Source organism: Cyprinodon variegatus, unplaced genomic scaffold, assembly GCF_000732505.1.
Source record: "Cyprinodon variegatus isolate N-32 unplaced genomic scaffold, C_variegatus-1.0 Scaffold159, whole genome shotgun sequence".
Lineage (NCBI taxonomy): Eukaryota > Metazoa > Chordata > Actinopteri > Cyprinodontiformes > Cyprinodontidae > Cyprinodon > Cyprinodon variegatus.
The window spans coordinates 374,052-387,194 of record NW_015150612.1 but is presented as its reverse complement, the minus strand read 5'-3'; the positions used below and the strand labels follow the sequence as shown (position 1 = coordinate 387,194).

The 13,143-nt window shown below is 40.5% G+C and overlaps 1 protein-coding gene across 1 annotated transcript in view; it reads left to right on the top strand.

The window, feature by feature from the left end:
* mtor (mechanistic target of rapamycin (serine/threonine kinase)) overlaps positions 1 to 9,805 on the top strand; it is a 122,879-nt gene extending 113,074 nt beyond the window's left edge. Inside the window, exons 46-57 of the mRNA XM_015377824.1 lie at positions 122 to 257; positions 2,349 to 2,496; positions 2,698 to 2,820; positions 4,485 to 4,567; positions 4,652 to 4,724; positions 4,807 to 4,881; positions 5,195 to 5,330; positions 6,660 to 6,725; positions 6,811 to 6,891; positions 8,019 to 8,099; positions 8,228 to 8,333; positions 9,310 to 9,805. Of these exons, the coding sequence (XP_015233310.1) occupies positions 122 to 257; positions 2,349 to 2,496; positions 2,698 to 2,820; positions 4,485 to 4,567; positions 4,652 to 4,724; positions 4,807 to 4,881; positions 5,195 to 5,330; positions 6,660 to 6,725; positions 6,811 to 6,891; positions 8,019 to 8,099; positions 8,228 to 8,333; positions 9,310 to 9,325 (1,124 nt within the window). The 3' untranslated portion in view covers positions 9,326 to 9,805. The remainder of the gene's footprint in view (positions 1 to 121; positions 258 to 2,348; positions 2,497 to 2,697; positions 2,821 to 4,484; positions 4,568 to 4,651; positions 4,725 to 4,806; positions 4,882 to 5,194; positions 5,331 to 6,659; positions 6,726 to 6,810; positions 6,892 to 8,018; positions 8,100 to 8,227; positions 8,334 to 9,309) is intronic.
* The last annotated feature ends 3,338 nt before the right edge of the window (positions 9,806 to 13,143 follow it).

Here is a 13,143-nt window from a genome sequence, read left to right as displayed (position 1 = left end):
AGCGCAGATCCCGCTACAAAACAGCAGGGGAGCCAAGTCCATCCATATAATTACTTTTACATAATACGATAACTCCCTTTGAGCAAGGCATCAATAATGTATGTTCTGGCTCCATCTGCAGGAAGCAACGGCCACGAGTTCATGTTCCTGTTGAAGGGCCACGAGGACCTGAGGCAGGATGAGAGAGTCATGCAGCTGTTCGGTTTGGTCAACACGCTGCTGGCTAACGATCCTGCATCTCTACGTAAAAACCTCAGGTAGGCGGATTGCTGCAGCATCACAGGGAGAGTCTGCAGGGGAGGAAGAAAACCTGATGGGTTCTCATCTGTGGAAACTATCTAGATGTTTTTGCTGAAAAAGGCCCGAACACTGAATTAAAAAACTTTTACCAGCCTATTAATGACTAAGCGGCAGAGGAGATGTGGAAAGAAACAAACACGCTCGATCTATAGCTCAGATTAAAGATTTTCACATTATTAAGATTTCATTATAGAGAGTAGAGAGCTGCTAAATAAGCTGCAATATACTGAAAGGCTGGAGGCCAAACGCACAAATAGGATTCCTGCACACTATGGAGATGTTTGGAGTATGTTTATTGGTTTTCCAGTTTTGGAAAAGTATAAAAAAAATAAAAAGATTTTTTTTGTATTTCCTGATTTTAATCCCTGTTTGTCAGCCTTATTCTGATGGGATTCATTTTACTGAGGGACCTCACGCAATTCACAGTAATTATGAAGATTATCTGAGTTTTTAATCCAGTGGGAATCATTTCAATCATTTATTAAGTACAATTTCTGGTTAGAAATGTCCTTAAAGCTACATCGTGTAATAGTTACAGGGAATTACTGACAGGAGTATATTAATTAATATATTTTACATGAGTTTCTGTCGCTCATCATAAATCATTAAGTCATTCAATTATTATTTTCCAAATTAAGACCCTAATTGGCATTAAAATTCATTAAATGTGATTATCGAGGCATTTAAATGCTTTATTAAAAATAAAAAAGCGATTATAAAAAACTATTTTGTGTGATATATTATATCGCAATGTATTTGCACGGAACTGCTTCCGGTTGATCGTAAAGTGGACCGGGCATTCGAACCGAGCCATCAGCTCCTTGGCTGGTCCAGGTCTGGAGCCAGCCGGGGACGGAGCGACCAAACCTGACCCGGTGACGGCGAAATTCCCCCCACATTTTTTTGTAGTATGTGGTATGAAAAATTGGACATGTCTGGTGACCCTACCATATCAACAATTTGATGTTTCAGTGAGTGAGTGCTTGTTGCTATGATGCGTCTTTGCTCAGCAGCTTCGCTCTTTGTAAACCAACCAATCAGCGCACAGCTCATCTAAATATTCATGAGCATACCATAACAGCATAGCATATCATATTAGGGCTCATAAAACAGCAAATATGCCATTTCCAGCCCGACCAATGTTAAACACTCTATTCAGAGACCTTAATGACCAGCACCAAATACCCTATAGAATCATTGTATGACCCCTTTAGTTAAAAGTTCTCTTTTCTGTTGCCGTTGTTCAATAAAAGTATGTTTTAAGATCATTTGAGGCAAGAATATTATATTTTGAAGCGTCACTATATAGTGCATTTACTGATTTAGTGCGTAATTTAAACAAAGTTCCAATGATGAGAGGACCACAGCAATCAAGGCTAACTGCAGCTAGAGCTAACGTTAGCGCGTTCTCAATAGTCTTCTATCGCCATAACCTTATGTGAAGAACCGCTTGCTCTGATGGCAATTTTTTGTTTTATTTGACATAATTATAATTTGATTTGTGTTTATCTAACTGTGTTGATTATTATTCCCCCACTAAATGAAAAAAGTAAGAATTTATTATTATCTAGAGACTATTAATGTGAAATGCAGCTCCAGACGAGCCGGGCATGTGGTGACGTCACCAGTACACTTCTGTTCCAATTGACACATATTTATGCCGCGTGCTCTCGTTCTCCCCAAGTCCAGACTTTCCTGTGTTCTTCTCAAGAACATACTTGGCGAGGACATGAGACCGTATTGGCATTCTTGTGAATTGAGAAACAGCCACTAACTCAGCAGGTCAGGGGGTCAATTATTGGTCACAGGGGTTCTTAGATAATGCTTATCCCATGTTAATACGGATCAAATGTTACACTATTTATTATCCATCCATCCAATAATGGGCTGATAGTTTAGACATGTAGAAGTTTAGACACGGTGTGAAAATCCTCCAGACCTTCATGTCAACAGAATAAGCTTTAGCTGCTGATGCTGGATTCTCTTTCCCACATGTTGAGTCCCTGACAAACTAATCTGTCTGTTTGTGGCTGTTTTGCGTCCATCAGCATTCAGCGCTACGCAGTAATCCCTCTTTCCACCAACTCCGGCCTGATTGGCTGGGTGCCCCACTGCGACACGCTGCATGCCCTCATCAGAGACTACAGAGAGAAGAAGAAGATTTTGCTGAACATTGAGCATCGCATCATGCTCAGGGTGAGAATTTACCGCTTGGCTCTAATTAGATTTTACCTTTTCTAATTGAATCTGTTTAAGCAGCGTTCTCTCAGCCTGGATATTATAAACATATCCCTCGTATGAGGATGCATCTTTTTTTAAATTATTTTTCCGCTTAGTTTTAGAATAGAAAGTTGATAAGTTTATTGACTGTTTTTGGTCTAAATGTTTGTCCTTCAGATGGCGCCGGACTACGACCACCTGACGCTGATGGAGAAGGTGGAGGTGTTTGAACACGCTGTCAACAACACAGCTGGAGACGACCTGGCTAAGCTCCTGTGGCTGAAGAGCCCCAGCTCTGAGGTGCTTTGCTGCTTCTTTACACTCCACTTAAGAACCCTGTCACACCTTGCAGATTTAAGGCTGGTTTATACACAGAAACCAGGCCGTCTGCGTGTGTCGCAGTGAACGCAAATGTGCCTCCACCCCTTCCAAAGACACTGATTCACCTCTCCAAAATTGTAGGTGACCGCAGACGGTGTCGCAGACAGGAGGCCTCTGATTGGTCTAATCTACTTCCGCCCTACACAATGCGTATTTCCTGTTTGGTATCTTACCTGCTTGTTTTGTTTGTATGACCGCCAATTTGGAAAACGACTCATGAAGTTGGACCAGCTAGAAGAGCGAGGTGCACAAGAACACTGGGACCCTTTTTAACTGGATCCCCGCTCTTTTTCGCCCTCATGTCCCTCCGTTGTCGCACAAACTTGCCCCTTGCGTTTTTCCACTTCCTCACCGCCTCGGACGTATCTAGACCCACAGTTAGTTGGTGATTGTCCCTCTACCGTTGTGGCGTGGAATAACGCAGCGCAGACCACGCTTCAATATTGGGCATGAATTAAAAATATCTGCGACAATCTCACTGCGACTCACTGCTGCCTGGATTATAACCAGCCATGGGGCACACCTCACACCTTGCCCATTTATCCAGCATATGCCTGACATCCCACAATCTCCTAAAACTTTTGCATGAGCTGAACTGTTTTTTGTTGTTGTTTTTTTTTCAATTTTGGGCGCATACATAACAAGTCCAAAACTTATGTCCAACGACAGCCTAACCTATGCATAACACACGGCAGTTTAATGCCCATGAAATGATGCACAAGCCCGTGTCCTGAGGGAGCAGCGATGCACCTGGAGGCGCCCATCCTGCATAAAAAGACTTATCTGATTGCGGTATTAACCCGTCTGCTGGTTACCGCCCGGCCAAAAAAAAGAATAAAAAAAGAGGTTTTCAGTTGCAGCAGATTCAGCGTCATCTCAGCTAGGAAGTTTGTTGGTCGTGGCCGCTAACGCAGGGAGATTCCATCACACACTCCTTCTCGCTCACCCTATGATGGGGATAAAGTCTGGAGGAGAACTGACGGTTTCCTCCTTTGGACCCACTTTTATACCAAAACGCCATTATTCAGTAGCTGAAAGTTAGAAATACGTTCAGATACGTTGTTATGCGTTGGAGATAAGTTCTTGATAAGTAAGGCACAAGTTATTCACAAGTTACTCATAGGTTTTGGATAAGCTGGACACCATGACTTATGATTAACTTACACTTAACGTATGTCAACGATCAGATAACTTACCTGTAACTTATATTGCCGTATGTCAACGTGTGCCAGCGTGTTTCAGCGTACTTCAGTGTGCTCATAACTTAAGAAAAACATACCCATAACTTATCCAACGTATGCCTGCGTTTTTGCCAGATTTTTCGTATGTCAGGCATACGCTGTCTAAATCATTAAGATGTGACGGGCTTTATGGGAAGGTTCAGAGGGGCGGGGCTTGAGCTTTTTACAGTCCTTTTCTGATTTTATTGATTTCTGGCTAAAACCTTAAGAGGCTTTAATCAAGCAGCAGATATAAGAGTTGGAAAGAACTATTTTTAGACAAATCTTCAGACTTTTGATTCATTTTGAGAAACATTTTTGCATCTTAAAGATTGAAGATGATCTTTGTTGCCTCTCCTCCAGGTGTGGTTCGACAGGAGGACCAACTACACTCGCTCCCTGGCTGTGATGTCCATGGTGGGCTACATTCTGGGCTTAGGTGACAGGTGAGCTTCTCATTCATAAAGACAAAGCCTCTCAGCTTATGTTTCAACAGAAAAAACTGACAACAGGGTTTTTATGTCTCCCAGACATCCATCCAACTTGATGTTAGACCGACTCAGTGGAAAAATCCTCCACATTGACTTTGGTGACTGTTTTGAAGTAAGGAGATCGTTTTCCATCTCTACATCTGTGTTTTCTATTAGTTCTGTGGAATGTTGAGCCTCATATTAACATTGGACAGGTGGCGATGACCAGAGAAAAGTTCCCTGAGAAGATCCCGTTCCGACTGACCAGGATGCTGACCAATGCTATGGAGGTAGGAGAGATGCAGCATAACGCTCCCTGCAGGGAAAACTAAAGATTCCCAACACAGAAATCCTCTCTAAGCTTCTTCCAATTAGTTTCCATGAGCAAAATAAGTATTAGTCTTTTCCAAATATGCAAACTTAAAACAGAATTCATGACTAATTCTAATTTGGAGAAGAAAAGGAATAAAAAATGATGCATGCATAAAATTCTGCTTTGTGAGAACTTAAAGTTTAAGCGTCTCGTTAGAAAATGTCTTTAAAGCTAAATTCCTAAACCGAGCTGCAGGGAGCCCGGTTCTCATCAGCTGTGTGTGTTGACAGGTGACGGGTTTGGACGGGAACTACAGGATCACCTGCCACACGGTGATGGAGGTACTGAGGGAGCACAGAGACAGCGTCATGGCCGTGCTGGAGGCCTTCGTTTACGACCCGCTGCTCAACTGGAGGCTGATGGACAGTAAGGACCCCCGCGTTCGTCTCCACCTGCAGCTGGAGGCGGTTATTAGGTTTCCTCTGATGGGTTTAACAAAAACAGGCTTTCTGCACTTTTTAAAATCTAAATTAGGTGACAATATAAAAATGTAACTTTTTCCTGTATTTATGGTTAATTTGTTTTTGATCAGTTTTTTTGTTTCTTGTATTTTCTGTTTTCTCTAGTGGTTTATGTATTGTTTTGTTTTATTAACCCCTCTATTTTGAAAAAACTACCTATGTTTGTACGTTTGATAAAATGTATTATTTGCTGAGATTATATTAAATAAGAAAAGAAAAGGGGGGTGAAAAGAAAAGAAGGAAAAAAAATTATAGTTTTTAAACAGATTTAAAATATACATAATAACAAATATGATTTTAATCTAGAGAAATAAATTTTGTTTCGAAGGGAAGAACAGTTATTGATATGCTACGTTCACACCGCAAGCAGCAGGAGCAGCAAAAACGTGCGGCTAAGGCATCTTTGCTGCTGTAGCTGCGAGGTGGAAAAGTTGCTCTGATGCCCGTTGGGCGGAGCTACCCAATCCTTTCTTTGCCTGTAACAATGGCAGCTATATTTGCTGTGATCAGTGGGTAAAAAGTGGTTTTAATGTTTTTAAGTGAAAAAGTCCACCTGAAAACTTCATCTGTGCAGTCAGCTCGTAGCCGCTCAGACCCCCGTACAACGGCGGTGCTCTGTCACTAGGAATCCCGTTCAACAGCAGCCTCTAGCGCAGAGGCCTCTTCGCGGTCTGCAGCTGCTGTTTGCGGCAGCTGGAAGTAGATGTTAGCGTTTTTCAAGTACATAATCAAAACTGAAGGCACCAGGATAATAAAAGCGAACATTGTTTGCTGGCAGATTTTGGCATTTAAAGTTAATTTAGACATTAATAAACTGTTTCAGAGGAGTGATCATAGCGATCTGCATCAGCAGTGCTGTTTCTGTCTCCCTGCAAGCTATCAGATCAGCTTCTCTGATTGGTTCATGTGGCACATCGAGCAGCAAAGCTTGCATTTTTCCAAATCCAGCAGCTGCTGCCTTTGCAGCGCGTCCTGCGCCTCAGATGCTCAGAAGCTCATGAGGCGCTGCTTCAGCTGCTCAGACGTTGCTCCTGCTTCTCAAAACGCACTGCAGGTCCTTGTGCTGCGCCAAGATGCATGTCAACCATTGACTATGCATGTAAACAAGCTGCTTCTGCTGCTATAGTTGTGAACGTAGCATTAGGTGTTTAATCGACAATGATTTGAATTTAAGAACAATTTCTATGGTTTCTTTGTCGCTGCTCTCATTCACCTGATTTCCCTCTCTGCACAGCAAACACCAAGGGCACCAAGCGTTCCCGCACCAGGACCGACTCCTACACCGCCGGGCAGTCCGTAGGTCAGTGATGCACAAAAGAGAATGTCTTCCTGATTTATAAAAAAAAAAAAAAAACTCATTAAAACATTTGTGTCCTCTTCTGCAGAAGCTCTGGATGGAATAGACCTGGGAGAGACAACGCATAAGAAACCAGGGACAACCGTACCTGAATCCATTCACTCCTTCAGTCAGTGCCTAGTGTTGTTTTTGGTGTATCAGATCATAGGGTGGGGTGATAAACCCGATTTTTACCGGTCGGTAAAAGAAATGAACTTAATTCTGCTGTTTTTCCTGTGTCCACTGGTGGCTGGTTCCTTCCCCTTTAAGACACTTCAGCATGTGGGTAATAACGCGACTCCACCGATCCAGTCCAGTCTAAACAAAGAAAATGGCAGATGAGCCCATTGAAGAAACGTCTTAAAGCAGCTTTAAACAAAATTACATCAGTTAATCCTGAGGAGCCGAGCGACAGCTGAGATGAAGCTGAGCGCGAAGGGAAGAAGGTCGAGAGCGAGTTGTCAGAGAAGAGCAAGTGGCAGACCGTTTTCGAGTGGGGGTTTGCGAGTTTTAGCGATGCACATCGTTTTCTCTGCAGGTTCAGTTCAGTGGCAACAAAATTACTCCACAGATGTTTAGCAAAAGAACACGACATTTCAAAATTTGCCTGAAAACTGGGGACACATCCAACCTCCACCACCTACAACACAACTATGCTGTTTAGTTCAAAGATGTGCAAATGGCTCCATTATCTTTGCACAAAAATATTTGCAAGAGAGGAACCATTTTTCTCCTGCTCAATGAGAAATTGTTCAATGTTTAAACGTGAATAGGTAGAAGGAGACTTTAATATTTAATTGAACATAATATGTATTCCAAAAAAGAAAAAAAATCCAATATAAAAAGGTTTTATATTTAACCTCAAGGTTTTCTATAAAACCTCGAACCCAATGTTATTCCTGACATTTTGAATTGAAAAAGCTTCCTGGATGGGAAGCGAAACGTCTTCAAACTGGAAACAAAATCCAGTGGATTGTTTTTAATTCACCAGCAAAGTGATATGTAATGTGATTTATTTCATAAATAAATTATAAATAGATCCTGTATATGTTTCCTGTATATGCCTTTATTTCTGATAGAGGAGCCATTGTATTTATCGTACATTCATCATTATCGGGGTAAAAGTGCTCAATTTATTGTAAAGTTGATTTAAGGTCATATCGCCCCGCCCTATCAGATCCTGAATTGTCTGTTTCAGGTTGTATTTTCCTGCATTTGTCTGCAGTTTCTTTATCCCAGCTTGTTTGTGTCTTAAAGTTGGAGATGGCCTGGTGCAGCCTGAGGCTCTGAACAAGAAAGCCATTCAGATTATCAACAGAGTACGTGACAAACTCACCGGTAAGTTCTCTGCGTCACACCTGAAGGGGCGGTAGCTCAAGCCCACTTCTGCAGTAACCGTTACCTACGATTTCCTGAATATTTCAGCCATTCAAGGTGTTAAATCTCTGAGTTTTTTTTTCCATCAGGTCGAGACTTTTCTCACGAGGAGACGCTGGATGTGCCGACACAAGTGGAGCTCCTCATTAAGCAGGCCACGTCCCATGAAAACCTGTGCCAGTGCTACATTGGATGGTCAGTGCTCCTCCTCTCAGCTTCAGCCTGGAGTTAGATCAAATAATACAGGAATTATTAGCTTTCTGTGCTCTACCTGACAGAAAACTATCACCATGAGGACAACAGTAGAACTAAAATCAGATTAATCGTGATTAATTGATTATTAAAATAATCAGCTAATTAGGTAATCGATTAATCATTAACTGGAGTTTAGAGACTCTAAATTAGCTGAAAGAGCGACCCATTTAGAGAAGGAATTTTACCAAGACTTAAAAAGAATTAAAATATTTTCATTTAAGATTTAAAAAGAAAATGTTTTTATCTATCAGTATTCTCTATCCAGAACTCCTCAAGTGGAAAAGTTTTAGTTTCACCTGATCTTACTTTCTAAAAAAAAATAGTTTATAAAATTTTAAGGAAACTCGGGTATCTGATTATTAATCGAAAAAATAATCGACAGATTAATCGATTTGCAAAAATAATCGTTAGTTGCAGCCCTAATTAGAAGCGTGTAACATTGTGTTGGCAGCATCATGCTTTGTTTAGGGATTGGGACCCTGGTAAGGGGGAGGGGGGGCAGACTGATGGCCTTATAATGGTTATTAAAGCTCTTCTTTCTTAGAATGGCCTAGTCAAAGTTCAGAGGTAAATCCAATCTAGAGAGTGTGGCAGAAGCTGAAACTTGTTCTCCATCTACACTGGAAAAACAATCTAGAAATAAGTAAAAAAAATCTTCAATTAAGTGTATTTACCCTTATTTGAGTNTTATCTAGATGTAGATATATTCCAGTGTAATCTGACTGACTTTGAGCTTCATAAGAACTTTGGGTGTAAAATCTTTTTTCCACGTCACATTTCCGCTCGTCGTGTTAATCTTTCACACAAAACCCGAACATTAAACAGATGATTATTCCTGTAAACTGGCAGAGGAGCTGCATGCATTGGTTAGAAGCATGTTCCGGTTAATAACTTTTGGTTTGTTTGTACATTTCAGGTGTCCGTTTTGGTGAAACGTCTCTTTCATCCAGGGTCCCGCCTCTGAAAGAAGGAGCAGTTAAAGATGTCTACACCTTGAAGCTTTCTCTCTGGAAATACTTTCCCTCTGAAAAAATGTTGTGAAGCTACATTACGGAGCTCTCTGAGAAAGAGATTTGTATTTTTCTTCTTTTCATCTTAAAGGCTCACTTTTGACCTAATCAGCATAATTTAATAATTTAATACTCATTGCTCCAAATTACTTTCCTTATTTTTACTCTCATATATTACCTGCTAAAAGCTTTCTATTATTACCACATTGTAATAAGTTATATTTCTGTTCATGCTGTGACATCTCTCTGTACTGATGCAATCAATCGCCTTCATATTGTTTGCCCTTTACTATAGAAATATAATTTAAAGGTCGCCTGTGAGAACACACATGTTGATGTGGAATGATATGATGTACTGTAAGGGCATCTGTGTGCCAATAAAGCCTGTACAGATTCCTCTGTGTCGATGTGATGGAGCGGCTCCTCCTGTCTGCTGCAGGTTTCAACAGGAAGCAGATCAAACGTCTGATAAGAGAAGATTTTGGGAAGAATTTAGTTTTCATTTTGCGCTTCCTCTGACGGCCACTGAGGGCGCTCTGACTCCTTATAAGATTCTTCCACATCACTAGTAAAAAAAAAAGTCCTCTATCAGGTGAGAGATGATGGGACCGAACCAGATCCCACCCTACAACCAGAACTAATATGTGGATTTTTTCCTAAGCTGAGATGAGATTTCTTGTTCTATCTGCCGCTGCTATATTTGTCATCTCATAATAAAAATAGCGGCCAGACTGCAGCTCAACAGGGAGATGCATCCTTGCACAAATAACACTGAATCCAATGCTGCAAATTGCAGAGGCAGAGCAGGAGACAGCCATTAATTTGTGCTCCCGTTGTGTTTTCTGGGGAGAGCGAGGTAGTTTCTGTTCTATTTGTTCTCATTGCTATTCCTCCACTAATTTCTCCATTTATTTCTCCTCTGAAGGTTAATTACTTATAGATAGTTAAGGATTAGGGATCAACAGAAAGCAGCCCATTGATCTCTTCCCTGCCGTGCCCACCTCTGCAATGTCACACTCTTTACACATTGGAACAGAGGCCTGGTGATTATCTGTTCATATCGATCGATCCCTCCCCTGTTTTCCCTTTTTTTTCCACTCTCCCTTTGCTTCCACACTGGCACTCTATTCCCTTCTGCTACCAGAGCCTCATTATCACAACTGTGACTCTTCGTATCCAGGGCCAAGGTTTCTTTTCCTTTTCTTTTATGCCTAATTTGTTTGTATTTTTATAGTTTCTAAAGTCTGCCGAGAGCAAAGCAAGTCAATAGACCAAGTTAAATAGGTTCCATTGATTGGGAGAGGGATTTAGCTGTTTACCAACTGTGGAAAAAGGCTAAAGCCACATAAAAACAACCTGGGAGTCTGTGAGGAGCAAGTCGATGGGGACAAACAATACTCGTTGGGGTACAAAGCGCCTCATAGCGAGGGAAGGCCGCACTCCATCAACCTTTAAGGCTGTCACATGACCAGAACCTGAAGGAATGTTGGTTTAAAACCTTTGCTCATCTATATTTTCCCTGCAGAAACCAAAGCCTTTAGCTCTTCCATGTACAGACAAGCCTTTAGAATGACAAACTACTTTGGATATCGGATGATGACGACCTCATTTAATGCAAACAGATGTTTTCAAATCATTTATGAAGGGCAAAAAAATCCTTAGACCAACCTGTCACCACCTAAAAGTAATTCACATCGAAAACCCTTTAAATCATGAAAAAAATTTAATTGGTTTAAAGTTTTTGAGAAGCTATTATCCACTGATGGAAGCGTGTAACAGTGGTGAACCGTCCTGGTAGAAGTAACATTAACAAAATGACCTCCACAGGGCAGACACGACTCATGGAGACGGTCTCAAAAAAACAAACAAAACAATACAGGCCTCAGTTGATGTCAGTGTTACAGCTTCAACAATTAAACACATAATGCACAAAAAAAAATGGCCTCCATGATGCTCCATGTAGGAAAGAGAACAGCAACCCCACTTTCTGTACTAAACGAAGAGATCTAATGGTGGAAGCTGTGTTTCATTAGCATTAGCTTTACAACTAACACAGCATTTCAGAAAAAGAACATGTGACACTCAGACACGGCAGTGGTAGTGTGATGGTCTGGGGCTGGTTTTTCCGCTTCAAGGCCTTAAAGATTTTTTTTTTTACCCAAAAAAATAAAAAAAATCCTAATCTCTCTGAAGGATTTCCTCGCACCTGTTCGTAAAATCTAGAATACCTGGAATTAAGTACATCCCAACATCCCAAGCACACCTGGAAGTCCTCATCTGAATCAGACAAATGCTCTGCCAGGATCACAAACAAGCATTTTGTTCTAAAAAATCTGTTTAAATAATTGCTAGAAGATTTGGGGAACCATTAAGTTTCCACATTCTTATCCTATGTCTCATTTGATCATGTTTAACTGTTAAAATATCATCTGTAAGGAGGCAAACACCGTTTAACAGCACTGAATGTTTCTTATCTTCAGTTCTTCTGCAACAGCTCCCCCTCCGGATGTTATTCCACATCCATGCACCCTCTTTAGCTTCTCATAACCCCCTGAGATTTCATAAATGCTCCTCCAGCATCCCGAGTGCAGCCAGACGAACCGAAGCACGCTCTTAAAACGAGAAAGCTTCTCACTTCCTGTTAAAAGCTTTGGATGCGTCTGAAGCTGGAAGTGTGCTTCTAAATTTAAACGCCACTTCCTGTTTTTACTGAATTTTTAACAGCAGTTAAACCAAAATACAGTAAAGACTGACAATCACCGGAGCTTACAGGAGCCAAAGGGAGACTATGACACATCAGTAGGGTTAATAAACCGTTAGCTCGTCTCCTAAAAGGCTTTCTAAAAAAAGGCCTTGAGGTCATTATTGAGTTTTCTGCAGGCTACAGTTAAAGCATCAAGAATAAAAAGGGATAAAAATCAGAATTTCAAATAACTTCAAAATAAGCAACTCTAAGGCGTTTAAACATTTTTATAAAACTGATAGCCGAAGTAAGCAGAGCATTTTTCATACGAAAACTCTTCTAAAAGGTTCATTTGCTATGAATCCAGATTAATCTAGTCTTGGAGAAAGAAGCTAACTAGTTTAAGAGGGACTGCATGGATGTTTTATTATTGTTGCAGGTAATGAACAGGATTTTGTAAATGGGAAAAAAATAAAAGCACAACTCAGAAATCAAATAAAAAAAAGAAAATCTTATTCCAAGAACTTTTTAGAAGAACTTATATTTTCAAATTTCTCTTTCAGATTGAGAATTGTATTGTTTTAAATTTGCATTTCACAGATCACATTCTCTTTACTTCTGGGCTTTCCTCTGGTGCAGGGGCGGAGCTAGACATTCCCATCATGAGGGGCCTAAGCCCATAAACTATTCCACTATAATGAAGGGGATTTGGGACACCAAAAAGTAAGAAGCTATTCTAGCATTCCACCTTTTTTTTTAAATATATATTTACTTGACATTTAATCATTATTAACAACATAATATTGTCAGGAAAATAACCTATTGTATGAGAGGATGTAAGTAGAAGTAGACCTGAGGAGTTAAGCAATATGTAAATCTGAGCATATTAGGGAGGGCTGGGTGTAGGGCCCAAACAATCGGATTAATTGTAATTAATTGATTATTTAAATAATAGTCAACTAATTTAGTAATTAATTAATCATTAACTGGAGCTTAAGAACTCTAAAATATGCCTTTAGCTGAAAGAAAAACTCACTAAGAGCATTAATGACATCAA